The sequence below is a fragment of the Callospermophilus lateralis genome, chromosome 17 (genome assembly GCF_048772815.1).
Source record: "Callospermophilus lateralis isolate mCalLat2 chromosome 17, mCalLat2.hap1, whole genome shotgun sequence".
Taxonomy (NCBI): domain Eukaryota; kingdom Metazoa; phylum Chordata; class Mammalia; order Rodentia; family Sciuridae; genus Callospermophilus; species Callospermophilus lateralis.
The window spans coordinates 26821821-26839800 of record NC_135321.1 but is presented as its reverse complement, the minus strand read 5'-3'; the positions used below and the strand labels follow the sequence as shown (position 1 = coordinate 26839800).

General features: G+C 38.7%; 1 protein-coding gene across 2 annotated transcripts in view; it reads right to left on the bottom strand.

The window, feature by feature from the left end:
* The window catches only part of Epg5 (ectopic P-granules 5 autophagy tethering factor), a 105937-nt gene extending 92008 nt beyond the window's left edge, over nt 1-13929 (bottom strand). For both annotated transcript variants that reach the window (XM_076836583.2, XM_076836584.2), the window contains exons 1-2: nt 13807-13929; nt 12-962 (exon numbers count right to left, since the gene is read on the bottom strand). In XM_076836583.2, the coding sequence (XP_076692698.2) occupies nt 12-962; nt 13807-13869 (1014 nt within the window). In that variant the 5' untranslated portion in view covers nt 13870-13929. The remainder of the gene's footprint in view (nt 1-11; nt 963-13806) is intronic.
* Between the last annotated feature and the right edge of the window lie 4051 nt (nt 13930-17980).

Here is a 17980-nt window from a genome sequence, read left to right as displayed (position 1 = left end):
AGGTAAAATACCTGTACAGACAGCTGTTCCTCCTTAAAGTGCCAGAGTCGACTTTTAGCATTTTGGCAATCAGACGTCAGAGTAAGTAGCTCAGCTTCAGCCAGCAGCAACTGCTTCCTACATCGTGAATAGTTCAAAAGTAACTCATAAAATTCATGCCTGTCCTGATGAGCCAAGCTGTCAAATTCTTCTAAATATGACTCAACATTCTCTAGCCATGAACCAGGCTCTAAGATTTTCAACTGTTCTTTAGTAAATGGTACCAGTTCTGGCTGAGATGGAAGTTCTGGGTAGAGTCTCTCACTACAAAGAAAGGGTTTCACTGCCACCAAGGCTGGCGCCTCTCCAGCAATTTCGGTTGGCAACCGGGGATACAGTTTCTTCACTCTGGGTAGCTGAGACACTTCTCTGGCTTCATAAGAACTCTGAAGACCAACACTTTGAAGCATCTCTGAAGAACAGCCCAGGGCTTGTTTATCTTCTTTCCTATTCTGAGTTTCTCTGATTTGTATATTTTCTATTTCCTGATGAGTACAGGAAAAATCAGACTGCAGTGTGCTTTCTGAAGGTCCACATGGTACCAACGTGTTTTCCTCTACTTCTGTAACACTCTTGGGGGTTTCTACTTTAGTTCCAACATTGTCTCCTGAGTTCACCTTCAGCCTGATTTCATCATTGTCATCCCTGATATAAGTTCTGGACTCTTCCCCTTCTTTAAGGGACTGTGTGTTACATGTCAGGGATCCTTCATTGCCTAGAGTCAAGGAGGTAAGTGGTACATCAAACATTTCACTTTCATTTTGTCCACTGGCATCACTATTGAGCTGGGATTCAGTTAACACCTTTAGATGGTCTCCTTTGAATTCACAAGCTAGAGTAGGGATTTCCTGCTCTCTGGAGGTTTTTGGAAGAGAGATTTCATCAGACTCCTCTGTCCGAAGGGTTTCATATTTCTTCTTTTCCTAAAAGCAAGATTTATAATGTAAAATAATTTATAACAATAATTGATGTGTTTAGTGTAAGGAATTTTGAAGCCTAAAATAAAATCTAAATTTTATCATTTAACAAATAGATTCTAAATTCATTTCATAATGGATGTATTTCATTTTTTATATTACCTAATTTTGAGTGAGTTGAATTTGGAGATTCACTAATCTAATCCAAAAAGAAAGTTATCAAAATAAGCAGCAAATTATGATCCAAACATGAAAGAAGAAAGTCTTAACTGGATTGTCCACCATTCTCCTAGGGGTTAAGTAAAACAAAACAGTCTCCAACTATCTTAGGCCACCAATATGTTTGTCTTCATCTTCATAAACATATTAACTCCAAACTCAACCAGATGGGCTCAGACCATTCAAGCACCAAATCAAACAACCACAGTATTAGATTACAACCTACAGAATAAAATAAATATCCATGAGCCCATACTGACATATTACCTGGATAAATAAATATGTACACAAAACTGGCAGGAAGTGAAGCTCTTCCATATAGAAGAACTCCAATAAATATAGAAGAAATCAATAAACATAGAAGAAATGCAAAAAAATAAGAAAAGACCATTAGGGAATGAAAGTATAAGCTCAATGGTACAGCAACTGCCTAGCATGTGTGAGACCCTAGGTTTGATCTCCAACACCATAAAAAAAAGGAAAAGAAAAAAGAAAATCACCATTAGAACGCCATGGTTATATTAGTCCATTTTTCCACTGCTTTAATAAAATATGAGAGAGTAGGTAATTATAATTTATTTAACTGACAGTTTTAGACCTTCAAAAGCATGAAACTGGATCTGGTGAGAACCTCACACTAGCTCATCACATAACAGGAGCCCCAGCCAGAGCAAAAGATCACGTGGTGAACCAGAAGCCAGAGCCAGGCTCACTCCTTTTATAAAAACCTTCTCTTAATTAACAACCAGGGTCCCACAAAAACTACACCAAGGACACTCTACTAGGTCCTACCTCTTAAAGGTGTATCACCTCCCATATCACCATGTAGGGACCAAACTTCCAACACATAAAACCATGTCCAAACCACAGCAATGGTAGTAATTGCAAGATGAACTAATGGATGTTAAAGTGAGTAAGCAAAAGCTTAACCAGGAACAGGTCATTTGCATATCCTCAAAACATCTCCTCTCAAATATTTAGTGATTACAAAGGGAAAATGGTATATTTCAATAGAAAACTCTGGCAAACAAAAACTTAACCAAATAACCAAGGTTAGCATCACTAGTAATACATAATACCATTAGATATTCACTGATAAAACATTCCAAGAAGGACTAGTGCTTCAGTGATGTCCTACTACAATCTCAATCTATCATGAGAAAATACCAGATGAAAACCCAAGCTAAGGGACAATCTACAAAATAACTTAAGTGTTATGGTCATGAAAGATAAGACTGAGTATAGAGAATAGAGGCAACTAGAGATAAAACAACCAAACACAATTTGAGATCCTGGACTGAATCCTGGAACAGAAAAAGGACATTAGTGGATATATTTTTAAAATCCAAATGTGTCTATATTGCACCAAAATTAATATCTTGGTTTTGATAAATGTTCTGTGCTATAGAATATTCGGTGATATAAGATAATAACCCAAGTGGATGCTGGGTAAAGAGCATATGGACTCTCTGTATTATATTTACAACTCTCCACTAAGACCAAAATTATCTCCAAAAAACATAAAAATGTTAACCATTGAAAAAATAAAACAATGGTTTAAAAAAAAAATCTCCAGCATTAACACACCAACTAGGTAACATAGGAGGCCCAGCTGACTAACAAGAAAAAATTATGGAAAAATTTTAGGTAACTGTTAAAAAAAAGTTGCTACATTCAAACAAACTGAAAACTTGACTAAAATTACTCAAATCTTCCTTTGGCTATGAAATTTTAAGGAAGAGAGTTATACAAGTTGTCAGTATTTTGTTTTGTTTTTGGTACTGAAGATTGAACCCAGGAGTGCTCTACCACTGAGCCACACTCCTGCTCTTTTTTTAATTTGATTTAGAGACAGGGTCTCACTAAATTGTTTAGGGCTTCACCAAGTTGCTAAAACTGGCTTTAAAATTGTGATCCTCCTGCCACAGCCTCCCAAGCTGCTGGGATTACCAGGTATACACTGTGCCTGGCTTTATTTTTTAAGACAGGGTCTCACTAAGTTTCTCAGGTTGGCCTCAAACATGCCATCCTTCTGCTGCAGCCTCCCACTTGCTGGGGCTACATGTGTGTGCAAATGTGTCCAGTATGATGTTAATGATTTTGTATTGTTGTGCTCTGAATTGCCAAAAAAAAAAAAAATTGACAGGTGAACAGTCAAAAAAGTAGGGCCTTTCTATGTTAGGAAAAAAGATAAATGCTTTTGAAATGGAATTTGAGGTCAGTCTGCTAAAATGAACAAAGCTGCCAAACATTTACAAGTGTAATGATTCAAGACTGAAAGTGCCTCTCCAAAATTACTTCACTCCACCCTGAGAACGTCTGGATATTAGATTCAGATGTCAGCCATACAATGTGTGTCTGATACAAATCAGTTGGTTAAGCTGCCTAAAATCACAAGTAACAGGAAAATATGAGTGTTAATTAGAAAATGAAAAAAGGAGGCTGGCTCACTTTGTCAAGTGTGATGTTTAATACACTTATTAAAAAAAAATGTTTCTCAGGCTGGGAGGTCAAAAAGAAAAAAATTAGAAGGGAAAATGGTTACTAGAGTGCAAGAAATGTTGGTGTACTGTAACTGGGACAATTAGAAAATAAAATTAATAAAAAATGTCACTCTCAATAACACAAAAAGAATCAAGTACTTGAGGATTAACTGAACAAAAGAAGTAATATTTGTACTCAGAAATTACAAAACATTATTGAAAGGAATTAAAGAATACTTAAATGGAAAGGCAGTCCACGTCTTTTGCAATATTAAGATGGCAATACTCCTCAAGTCCATCTACAAACTTAACACACTTCCTCGCAAAATCCTAGCTGCCTTCTTTTAAGAAACTGACAAGCTTATCCTTAAAATTCACACAGAAATGCAAGGAAGCCAGAATAGACCCAAAAAATCTTGAAAAAAAAAAAGTTGGAGAATTTATACTTTGCCAAAACCTACTATAGCCAAGCATAGTCGTGTACATCTGTAATTCCAGCAGTTCAGGAGGCTGAGGCAGGAAGGAATCGAGTTCAAAGCCAGCCTCAGTAACCAGCAACTTATCGAGGCCCTAAGCAATTTAGCAAGACTCTGTTAATTATTATTCAATAAAATATAAAAGGGACTGGGGATGTGGCTCAATGATTAAGCACCCCTGGATTCAATCCAGGTACCAAACAAACAAAAGAAACCTACTACAAAGCTACAGCAATGAAAATGGTGTAGTGCTAGTATTTGGACAAACAAGCAGATGAACAGAACAGAACTGAAAGTCCAGAAAGAAAGCCTTGCATTTATGGTCAATTAACTTTTAACAAGAGTGTCAAGATAATTCAATAGGAAAAGAATAGTCCTTTTAACAAACAGAGCTAGAGAAACTTGGCATTCTCATTGCAAAAGGATGACTTTGGATTCCTGACTTATAGACAAAACTTAATCAAAAAGATTCACAGACCAGAGCTAGGGATGTAGCTGAGTGGTAAAACACTTGCCTTGTGCATAAGGCCCTGAGTTTAATCCCCAGCAACACCAGCCAAAAAGAAAGAAAGAAAAAGGAAGAGGAAGAGGAGATTTGTCTCCTGGCTGACTTTAAAAGGAAAGCAAAGGAAACAGTCCAACAGAATAGGAGATGATGTTTGCAAATCAAATAAGAACTTTATATTTTAAGTATACAAAGAATTCTTATAACTCAGTAATAAAGATATAAAACCCAATTTTAAAACGGGAAAAGAGCCGGGCGCAGTGGCACACACCCTGTAATTCCAGCAACTTAGGGGGCTGAGACAAGAGGACCACAAGTTTAAAGCCAGCCTCAACAACTTAGCAAGCTTCTAAGAAACTGTGAGGCCTTGTCTCAAAATAAAAATAAAAAGGGATGGGGATGTGGCTCAATGATAAAGTGCCTCTGGATTCAATCCTGAGTTCCAACAAAATAAAATGGGAAAAGGATCTGAATAGGTACTTCTTCAAAGAGGATATGTCAATGGCATATAAAAAGGCACTCAATATTATTAGCCAATAGAGAAAAACAAATCAAAACCACAAGATATAGGACAAATATTGTAAAAAGTCAAATAAAAGGAAGTGTTGGCAAGGATTCAGAACATTTAAAACTGTGGGAGGAATGAATGAAACACGAGGTGGCCACTATGGAGAGCAGGGCTACACTGGCTGCACCCTGTGACTCCAAAACCAGCTGAACTATGAACTTCCACCAGGCCAATTTATAGTATGTGAATGTTATCTCAACAAATCTGTTATAAACAAAGTGAGTTAAGAAGTGAATGAAAAGTAAGCAAGCATAGAGTAAAATGCTGAACAGATGGAGTTTTATTTGGGTGTTAAACACTAACACTAAAGAAAAAAAATAAAAAGAGAGAGAGAAGGCAGGGACCTGGAAGCTGTCACAGGATGGGTCACAAAATTCTTGTATGGAAAACTACACCTCCCTAACTCCAAGGCCACCCCCAATGTTTCTCCCCTAGCCTGTCCCTCAAGCAGTTTTACCTTCCCTCTGGCCCCCTACCACTTCACCCCAGCTCCAGGGATAATTTCAACTTCTTCCCATCTCCCTAACCCTCAGAGGGCAACTCTACCTTCCTGGGAATAATCATAACCATATTAATAGCAACAGTAAGACAGTTAGACAAGCAAGAAAGAGATTTTTTTTCTAATTTTTTTCTACCCTACCTGGAAAAACACAGAAGTCTTTGTTTAGGTTTTTATTTCCCCAGAGGGTGGAACTCACTTCTTTCAAAAGCAGAAACAAAGAAAACTCCACCTTGGCCTCAGTTAGGGAAGTTAGTCTAAGGAGGGGATTAAACCAGAGGTGCCCCAGGACACAAGGTCAGGAAAAGGAGATTCCTTTGGTTCAAAGAATGGATCTGTCAGCCCAAAGAAGACTGATAGCAGGGGGATGTGCAACTGCAGGAAGCACAACCATCTAAGCAGATGACAAAGACCTGACTCTGCTTCTTCAGAGATCCCAGGGATAGGGACATGACCTCTGGAGTACATAGGGAAAGTAAGGGGATTTGCTATGATCTTCATCAAACATTAGTGCCTCCAGAGTGATGATGAGGGCTCTCTGTGGCTCACTCTACTTTTCCAAAGAACAAAAAGGGAAACAGATCCTGAATGGTCCCCAAGCCTCCAGCCTCTGCTCCACCACAACTCATCCCAAATACAATTGTAAGACTGGTCTCCCTAGAACACCACTCTGAAAAACAAAAAACGGTCAAATCAACTCTGGCACTGAGTACCCACAATGACTCAGCTATGATTCTGTCCCAAGAGAAACCTTTCCATACTGGATTCCCTTGGAATTTCTGCAACAGGTCCTTACCATCAGGCCCAGGTTCTGCAATATCCCATGTGGTTATTTATCTTTATATTCTGACTCCCCAAATACAACACAAGTATCTAGATGACATGGACTGTATTTTAGGTCTCTTTGAAACCTATCTACTACTGACTTTTGACACTGTATTCAGTAATAGGATAATAGCAATGACCTGTAATTCATAACTACCTCCTCATGCTGGACTCTGTCCCAGATACTGGCATTCTAAATTATTGAATCATCCAACAAATATTTACATCAACCATGTTCTATGGCACATTTAGAAGTTCATTTTTATATGATTTTCCAGAAAGCACAAAGCACAAAGAAGACTCAATAAATTCAGAACAAAGAACTTTCATTCTGAAGTGGAAATCTATTTTTATACTTAAAACGTAAAATTCTATTTCATTAAATTTTTTTTAAAAAAAGAAAACCTGCCTCCAGTTATTTTGCCTTCTTAAGGACAGATAATGATATAGGACACATTATATATAATAATCATCATAAACTGCGAAATAAAATCCCAACTCTATATGTATCAACTCAATGTATTATCAAACCACCTGTTCACAAATCCGTACTTACATAATTCTAAGCAAAAGACATTTCTTATAACTAAAAATGACCAAGGATATTAAGAAGAATCTATATTTCTTTACTTTTTCTTGGTATCAGGGATTAAACTCAGGAGCACTTAACTACTAAGCCACATCCCCAGCAATATTTATGTTCTAAATAAGTAAATTTATTTATTTTGTAGATAGGGTCTTGCTAAATTGCTTAGGCCCTCACTAAGTTGCTGAGGATGGCTCTGAAGTCGATATTCTCCTGTCTTAGCCTTCTTTACATCTGACCTCCACATAAGATACATACAGGTAAAGAAACAATTTAAAAGTTATTTGACAGGAGAAAGAACAATCAGGAAACAATATAGAAGTAGAAGAGACAAGGATAAACATAAAAAAAACATTCTTAACTATAATTAAATACACCTTGGCATGTAGGTGTATGGGGGCAGGGAGCTAAAGAAGAACATACAGATTGTTAAACAACAGTTATCTCCAACACATGGAATGCTGGCCATCTCATTTCTGGGGCATACATTTCTGTGTGTGAAGTGTTTACACTGATACATACCTTTGTGAGCAATGAGAAAAGTAGTCATTAGTCAGTTATCATTTTTATTTATTTATTTTGTTGTTGTTGTTGTTGGGGATTGAACCCAGAGTGCTCTACCATTGAGCCACGCCCTCAGCTCTTTTTTCTTTCTTTCTTTCTTTTTATTTTTGTTTGTTTTTGTGGCACTGGGAATTGAACCCAGGGCCTTGTGCATGCAAGGAAAGCATTCTACCAACTGAGCTATATCCACAGCCCTGTAAGTAATCATTTTTAAAAGTTATTTTTAAGTTCTGAAAAACAAATAAGAAGTTTCTATTCATTACTTGCATCAAACTGCATTAAGTAGAACTACAACTCCTTCCTTAAAAACAATGAGTACTTCTTCACCAACATGATGGTTCAATTTTACATATTTTATAGTATATTTATAACTAAATTATTTTAAGGGCAGAGTCTGTCTACCATTCATGCCTCTATCATAAGACTTAGCACAATGCCTGGCATAGAACAGATCTGAAAGGGGAGGGAGGGGCTGGGGCTGTAGCTCAGTGGTAGAGCACTTGCCTAGCATGTGTGAGGCATTGGGTTCGATCCTCAGCACCACATAAAATTAAACAAATAAAATAAAGGCATTCTCTCAATCTACAACTATAAAAAAAAAAAATTTTAAGATAGTATTTTAAAAAATGAAAAGAAAAGGAAAAGGGGAAGAGGCAAGGTATGGTGGTGCATGCCTGTAATTCCAGTGGCTCAGGAGGCTGAGATAGGAAGATCACGAGTTCAAAGCCAGCCTCAGCAACAGCAAGGCACTAAGCAACTCAGTGAAACCCTGTCTCTAAATAAAATACAAATAGGGCTCGGGATGTGGCTCAGGGGTTAAGTGCCCCTGGGTTCAATCCCTGGTACAAAAAGAAGCAGGGAGCAGGGGTGGACACTCTGGTACTACTAACTATCACATCAATGCTCTCAGACAAATTTCACCAGCTCCTTTTGGGATATACAAGAAAGCTACCAAGTAGGAAAGCTTGCAGAGAATGGGGACCACACACTTCACTCTGAACACTCCTCCTCCTGGGCTGCCACTTCTCCAGTGCTGCCCTTACTAATCTTAACTTCCTGTATCAGCAGCATCTGGCTTGCCTGATCTCTCCCTCCTCCTTCCCGCACTTTCTTTACTCAGCTTCTAGGGCACTACACTCTCAGTAGAGGGCACTAGGAACACATTCTACCAGGCTGGCTGCACCTCTTCTCCCCAACCACTTAAAATAGGAGTGTCCCTAAGTTCAGTTCTTGTCACCTTTTTAACTATAATCATTCTCCAAATGACCTAATTCAGATTCTGGCTTTAAATATCATCTATTTGCTAATGACTTGCAAATCTCTTTCTCCAGCCTGAAGCCCTCTCTCATGAAATTCATGTACCCAACCCTACTCTCCTGGTGAATGCCGAAAATTAACACATCCAAAACACATCTAAGCTTCCCAGAAAAACCTGTTCTACCCACTGTGTTCCCGACAGGTTCTTCTCACATGCCACATCCAAACCTCAGCAAATCCTCTTTCCTCTCGGATTTGAAACACTTCCTTGCACCTTAGCTACTATTACCCGGGTCCAAGTTATCATTCCCTCTTGCCTGGATGGCTCCAAGTCTCTTGGATGGTCTCTGTACTTCTACCCCAGCCCTTACAACCCATTCTCAACAAAGAAAACACAGTGATCCCTGAGAGCTTTAAATGAGGTCACATCCCTCGTCTGCTCAAAACTTAGGGTGATTCTGTTCCTGACAAGGACCTATCCTTCTGACCTCAATCGCCATCACTCCCCCCACCGTGTAACACCTTTACTCCAGCTGTTCCCTCCACTGAAACACTCACGCGCATAACCCACATGACAAAATCTCTTATCTCTTACACACCTTCACTTAAAAGTCACCTTCAGTAAGACCTACCCTGCCTACCTATTTAAAACTGTATCCCATCCTACTTCCTCACCTGTACTCCCCAACTCTTTACCCTATTCTTTTCTTTTCTCCACAGCATTTACACCTACTAATGTGATGTATACTATATATGTACATATATACACATATACAAGTATATGTGCATGTGTATACACACACACACACACACACACACATATTTTGGTGGTGCTAAGAATTAAACCCAGGGCCTCGTGCATGGGACAAGCACTCTACCACTGAGCTACATCGCCAGCCCTGGTATATTTTAATTTTTATGAGGTTTTGTTTTGTTTTGCTTTGCTTTTTGTCAGTCTTCTCCCTCAAGAATAGAAGCTTCATGAAGGCTAGTTCTTTGAGTTCTTTCTCTTTTTTTACTCCAAGTGCCTAAAACCATTTCTGGGACACAACAGATGATGAACAACTGCTTAACATGTGAATGGACATTAGGAGGCACAAAATAAACTAAGTCATACGACACAGCATGCCCCAGTTCAGTCTCATATCCCCTCATGGTGGGGAGGGACCAGAGGTAGAATTCAATGCCTAAGCAGGGAACAAAGGGATGGGGATTTAATGATCTTCTGGTGTCTGCTACCAGCTTTCCAGGAAACCTCTCAGTCCCTCCTTAGCAATTACTAGATGTTCTTACTATTAATGAGTTGTTGGTATTCAGAATTTAATATTAACAGTAAAAATGCTTTCTATAATTATGAAATCTGCTACTCCTGAAGACTAAAGTTCAAATCTAAGAATTTACTTTTCCTGACCCAAAATTCACCAAGATCAAGGAAGTCAGGGTGGTTGGGAGATGTTTTAGCAAAGAATGATACTAAAATGAAAATGTTATTAGAACATTATCTAATGTTATCTTTAAGGTACCAGGTGAAAAACACCATACACCTAAAGGCAATGTAGTGCATGAGGTCACCTACCAGATGATTAACATTGAGGAATGTAGGTCAGCAGCTGGGTAAAATCCAGAAGCCACTCAAACTAAAGACAATAGCACATGACACTATCCACTTGAGCTGTGCCTTGAAGTTACTTTATAGCTCTGTAAACAGTGGCCAAATTGTATCACAGATGGAAAGGTTTCATTAATAAAGGACTATAAAACAATGATGAACCACAATTAGCATTAAAAAAGGCATCTACTTATTCTAAAAGAAGAGTTAGTTTTCTTAAATTGACAAGGAAGAGGGTCTTGCTGGTGGTAAACTTTTTCTATTTGTTTTCTTATACCATCAGAGGAAATTTACTAGAGTGAAATTGAGTGACAAAGGTTAGAAGTATACTTCAATTCTGGCATTTATTTCTTCATTCTACAAACATTGTTCACCAGGCATGGTGGTGCACCTCTGTAATCCCAGCACTTTGGGACTCTGAGACAGGAGGATGGCAAATTCAAGGCCAACCTCAGTAATTTAGCAAGACCCCATCTCAAAATTAATTGGGTATCGGGGTGTAGCTCGAACAGTAGAGCATCCCTGGATTAAACACCCAGCCCCACCCCCAACACACACACAAATTATCAAGTGACTTCAGGAGTGTGAAGGGTACTGGGAACAAGACAGGTCCCTCCCTCAGTGAGTTCACAATAGAAAGGAGAAGACAAATGTGGCAAAGTAACTACAAGTGAGATGAAAGACACAGAAGGGGGGTAAAGTGTTACTGAAGGAGAGAGTAACATGAGAATCGGCAGAGGAAAAGCTTCTCTGAGTAAGTATTTAAACTGAGACATCATAAATGAGCAGTAGTTGGCTACATGAAGAGGGCCTAGAATTAGGGTGTCAGGGAAGAAAAAACAGCATGTGCAAAGGCCCTGCAGCAGGAAAGGATCATATGGTTGAGAATCAAAAGAGAGTGGTAATAGAATTAAAGCTAAGGAGGAAGAAGGCCAGATCATGCATGGCTTTAATGCTTTTAACTCTAACCCCTGGGAGATGAGAAACCTAGGAAAACTTTTGATCAAACAAGCTTGTTTAGAGAATGGGCAGCAAGAATGAGTGTGAAGAGACTAATTCAGCAGAAATCCTCTTTGGAAAAGGGTCATGGTAGTTAGAACAGAGAGGAATAGGCAGAATGAAAAGAATATTTGGGAAATACAACTGATAAGATTTAGTGACTAATTAGATTTACAGGATGAGGAAAGAGTATGTAACAAAGATTTCTGGTTTGAAAAAATGCCTCTGAAATGAAGGTCTCTTTATTATTATTTTGTTTTTGCAGTACTGGAGATTGAACCCAGGGACACTTTGCCACTGAGCTACATCCACAGCCCCCCTTTAATTTCATTTTGAGACAGGATTTTACGAAGTTGCCCAGGCTGACCTTAAACTTGCTATGCTCCTGCCTCAGTTTTCCCAGTTGTTGGGATTATAGGCATGCACTATCACACCTGCTCCTCCTCATTTTTTTTTTATACTGGGGATTAAACCCAGGGGTGCTTAACCACTGAGCCACATCTCTGGCCCTTTTTATTTTTTATTTTGAGACAGGATATCACTAAATTGCTTGTGGGCCTCAATAAATTGCTGAGTATGGGCTCGAACTTGCCATCCTCCTGCCTCAGCCTTCCTAGTCACTGGAATTACCAGCATGTGCCACTGCACTGAGCTCCTCTATGAACAGTTAAGAAAACAATCTATTGAATGTTTGTCTAGGAAATATTCAATAAAATAAGCAATTGGCTTTTGTGAAGGGATTCAAAAGTAGACAGTTTTCAATTTTTTTTAATTTAGAAATTGTTTTAAACAAAATAACCTGAGAAACCTCTTTACTGATCGTCTTAAGCATTTATAATGTTCTACAAATAGAGACATCTAGACATATGATATAAAATAATTATTAAGCTACTGATTGAGAGTCAGAATTTCTGACTTACCTTGAGTTCCATGCTTACTGAATGACTCTGGACTATCATTTAAACCATCTATGATTTAGTTTCATCATTTACTTGAGGAGAAAAAAGCATAGATATTAAGATTTTAGATTCTACTCTCTACAGACAACTGATGTTCATATGTTATGTACTACTTACTCTAATTTCAGGGACTTTATGCATGCCTGGTCAATAAGTTTTCTCTTTCTTTTATGTGTAGATAGTTCTCTACCAATCTACTACAATGTAAAGTTATTTCTCTTTAAAGTATTTCTAAAATTAGGTACCAAAATGGCTTTCTCAGTGAGTGACTCCTGACAGACCTGGATGCACTGATGTGCCTAATTCCACTACAAGTTTTAAGAAGACATCACAATGAGAGTTATCCACATAAGTCATTTTCAGTAAATAAGATAACCATGAAAAACCTTGCTAAAACCCTGTTCCCATGGGGTGGGGAGGATCAGATTACGGCATCATGCTTAAGTTACACCTGCTCTGGAACATCACCCACTACTTGGAAAGAAAATTTTCTGAAGTTGTAATACCATCCTCTTTGCTTCGTTTATATAAATTGCTTCAGGTAAGCCAAATTACCTAGGTCCGGTCATCTAGGAGTCGCATTTAATCTATTCAGTGTAAAAAAATATATAGGGACAAAATGAAAATCCAAACTTACACCTAAAAACATAACAAATCAACTTAAAACTACATTAATAGCAGACGTAGTCTAAACCAGGAAACTCGAAAAACCCAAATAAGTTCCTACTATGTGAGTCCTGCCTGGGGTTAATTTCTAGTCCATCATAAACAATTGGGATAGGAAGAAATAGCAGTACCACCCTGAATTTTGAAAGTGAAGAGGACTGACACATCATCACAGTCTATTTTATATCTGTCGCTACCCATAAAGCTCAGACAGAGGATACCGTCTCAGTGTGGAGGAGAGGTCTCTCTCCTCTTTGTGCAAGGAGAGACTAACAAAAATCCCACGTTACAAACAAATAAAATGAAATAAATAAGATGCAATTAAAAGGGAGTGGGGAGGTGTTTCACAGCAAGAATCCAAACCCTGGTGAGAAAAGTCAAGAAGGGAGCAGAAAAGCAAGAGCTGGGTAAGATCAGAGGAGGGAGAAGGCGAAGTGGGCTCCTGACAGTGTGGCAGGCGGAACTGGAGGAGGAATGGAGGTGCAGGGCCGGTGTCAATGAGTGGTGGTATCAGATGCTGGAAGCGAAGGATGCAGAGGCTCAAGGAATGGGAGTAGAGTTGGTTGGAGAGGCCCAAGGGAAAGAAAGGAGGCTGCGCACTGCCAGTGCCTCCGGAGGGAGGCACGGCTCCTCACCTTGGTTTTAGTCCGGCTGGCCTTGGCCTTGGCCCGGCGCTGGGGCTTCACCGCCTCGGCCATAGACCCAGCCGAGACGCCGTCGCCGTTTGTTTTTATCAAAGCCCTGTTCTTCACACAGCCGGGCCAGTTCCGGCCTCCCCGCTGTCACATGATTTAATCTCCACCACTCCCAGGCAGGAGGCGGCAACTCCAAGGCTCTATGGGTCGCAACGTGGGACAAACCAGTCTGGGACGCCTTTGCGCTGGGAGAGAATGGCCCCGCCCCCTTCCTCTTGCCTAGGCTCCACCCACTGTTCTGGCAAGCCTGCGCCGGCTCCGGCTCCTCCCTGCGCACGCGTACTGTGGCCGTTCCGGGCCTTAGCTGTAAACTCTCTGGCCTGAGAGTCCGTTGTGTTCACCTCCCTCAAAGAAACCAGGATCTCTTTGGAACCCAGGTGCTCTCGCGTACTTCGCCCAGGTTGACTTTAAGAAGTCAGAGGAGGGCGCTTGTCATTCTCTTTTTTTATCCTTAAATAATCAGATCCAGTTCAATAACTTAAATCTCTTCACTGCACTCCAGGAAAGAAACGTTGATGTCCATTGGGAGTGCATTTAAATTTGCTCTTAAAAAGGGGGAATGGTAGTACTTGCCTTTTTAGATGTCAGGAGGATTAAATGGGCTAATTGCGAAAGGTATCTACAGACACAGGCATCTCAATAAATGGTATTTATTCATTATCATTGCCATAGAAATTCCAGGCTGGAAAAGAGACATATCCTCCAAAAAGAACATAAATAAAACAAATAAGACTCATAAAAGTACATTGTATATTTTCTGGCTAGGGTTGTAGCTCAGTGGTAGAGCGCTTCCTTGCACGTGTCATGCACTGGGTTCGATCTTCAGCACCACATAAAAATAAATAAAATATTGTGTTCATCTACAACTAAAAAAAGTTTTTCTAAAAAAAAAAAAAAAGAAAAGAAAGTTAAACAAACAAAAAAAAAGTTTTTCTAAAAAGTATATTGTACACTTTACATACTTTGCTTCATTTGAAAATTCCAGAGGTGAAAAATTTGGGCCCATCTCCTTCTCCTAGCTCTATGATTTCTCTTTTCCTAAGCATTTAGGACCTCTTAAAATTCTATAGAATTTGTTTTTATGTTTATTATTAGTGCTTGGCAGTCCTCTTAGAATGTGAGCTCCTCAAGGGCAGGGTTCTTTCTTTCATTCCTTGATGTATCCCAAGGGTGTCTAGAAAATTGTCAACACAGACAAGATTCAGTGAATCCAGCAAATGTATCTGACCTGTTCTGTCTGGTGTTGGGATTACAGTTGAGATAGACTGTATGATAAGAGAAAAAAGACAATTCACTCATCCATAGCACACTCTAGAGTGAAAAATCCGGGAATATAACATGGGAATTGGAAAGGACTTCAGAGTACAGTCTGTATGATGTCTTGTTTGTGAGTTAATCATATGAAATACAGTTTGTGGGGAGTTGTTTTGTTTTGTAGCGGTGTCGAGGATCTAACTAAAGTGCTTTACCTCTGAGATACATCCCCAGCCCACTTCTCTATGTTTTGATTTCAAATCTTCAACAGCAACCAAAATGTTATCAAGCTACCCAGAATGTATATTTGTGTATCCTAGGGTTGGTGTATACAAATCCTTAGGGGATTGATTCCAGGATTCCCTTTCCCTCCTGACCTCTATACCCTTCACACCTTAGCCCCTCAGACACCAAATCTGTGGATGCTCAAATCCCTTATATAAAATGATGTTGTATTTACATACTTTCCTATATGCTCTTTTTTACTTTATTTTTAATTTTTTAATTGACATATAAAAGTGTACAGATTTATGTTTTGGTACACATATACACTATGTAATGTTCAAATCAAGATAAGTGTGGGAAGTGATGGCACTTGCCTATAATCCCAGCAACTCAGGAAACTGAGGCAGGAGGATCACAAGTTCCAGGGCAGCCTTGGAAACTTGGTAAGACCCTATTTCAAAAAAAAAAAAAAAAAAGGAAAGGAGAAGAGATGAGCATGTAGCTCAGTGTAAGGTACCAGTGGGTTAAATCTGCAGTATAGGAGAAAAAAATCAGGGTAAGATTTTTGAGATGTTTGATGTTTGAGATGTCAGGAGTATTAAATGGGCTAATTGAGAAAGGTACCTGCAGCAACAGATATCTCAACAAATGGTATTTATTCATTATTATTTCCATAGAAATTCCAGGCTGGAAAAGAGACATATGCTCCAAAAAGAACATAAATATCTATCTTCTCAAACAACATTTTTTGTGAACACATTCAAAATATACAGTGTATTATTTATAGTCATCCTACAATGCAGTAGAACACCAGAACTTACTTCTTCTATCTAACTAAGTACCCATTGATTCACCCCACCCTATCATCCCTCCCTGAGCTCAAGCAATTCTCCTGCCTCAGCTTCCTAAATAGCTGGATGACAGGTACACACCACTATGCCCAGGTACTATTGGAAACTTCTGCTGATATTTCTCCCAGTTTGAAATACCCTCACTGGTCTCCACCAATTCAAATTCCTTTTCATTCTTAAAGTTCTACTATGTACTACCCACTACTTGGTCTGCAAGACAGAACCAGTGCTTGCATGTTTTTGCAGTTTTACAGTTTAGTTGGGAAGCCCACACAACACATAAATAAATCATGATGTTGCTATCTGTGGGGAAAAGAGACCTACTTTGAAAAGATGGAATAAAAAGGTTACACGAGGGCAGGTGAGCTGCATATAAAAAGGGGTTAACCAAGGAGGTTGGGAGAAGGAAGAGAAGGGAGAAAATGAGGGTCCTTTAGAAAGCAACTCAAAGGAGGCTGCTTTAGCTGGTTAAGAGACCTGGCAAATTTAAATGTGTGGGTGTATATGAAATTGAAAGCTAATTTCAAAATAATTTAGCAGATTAATTTCAAAAGATAAAACAACTACAAATTGTCTTTTCTATTTATAATTGCTGTTTGCAGAGATGCTAAAAATTTTGCCTTGAGAGTAAGCAGAGCCAAGTTAGCAATGAAGGGATTTGCTACCCTGTGCTGTAATGATCACCAACATTTCCTGAGCTCTTACTATCTTTTGGGTGTTGTTCTGAGTACTTTTCACATATTAAATCATTTGGTTCTCCTAACCCTACAAAGTTGATGATTTTATTGTTTTCATTTCATAGAGGAAGTTAAGGCTCAGAGAGGTTGAATTGTTTGCCTAAGGCCACACAGTTAGTAAATAGTGGAGCTGGGATTTGAACCAAGGCAGTAATACTACATAAATAGGCTTTTAAGATAGGAAGCCAGGCTTATCTTCTCCATATTTGCAGCTTTTCTATACTTACATATTTCATTCTAGAAATATTGCCTTGAAAAAAAATGTATGTTCTCACTTATATTTGGAAGCTAAAAAAACTAATCTCAGAAGTAGAGAGAATAGTGTTCCCTAGAGGACAAGAAGAGGAGGGGAAAAGTCCAGATGGGAGGGATAAGTGCTGGTGCTCTACAGCACAGTAGGGTGAATATATTTGCAACAATTCATTACATATTTTACAAAGAACTTAGAAAAGAGAAGCTCCAAGTCTCCAAACACAAAGAAATGATAAATATTCAAGGAAATGGAAATGCTAATTACCCTTATTTGATCATTACACATTGTATGAATGTGTTGACTTATCACACTGTATCTCATAAAATGTGTACAATTATTATGTGTCAGTTAAAGTTTTTGAAGATACTGTATTCTTCATATTAGTCACAGTATATTGACTGTTAGTTGTTGAGATTATATACTTTTACTTTCCTTCAAAAATTTCTATAATATCTTAAAATTACAATGTATTTTTTTGTTTTTTAAAATGTGGTCTCCCTGTGTTTCCCAGGCTGGTCCCAAACTCATAGGCTCCACAGGATCCTCCTGCCTCAACCTCCTGAGTAGCTGGAACTACAGGCATGTACCACCACACCCGGTTAAATTATAATTATTTTTAAATGTGTCTGCAAACAGTACAGACGTCCATGTGCCAATAAGTTAATTTTCCTCTCCCAGAGTTAACTATTATAACAGTTCAGCATTATTTTTTTCAATCCATATACAAATAGCACACTCATAAATACTCAACGTCTATGTATATATCATCTGTGACCTTTTTTTTTAAGAGAGAG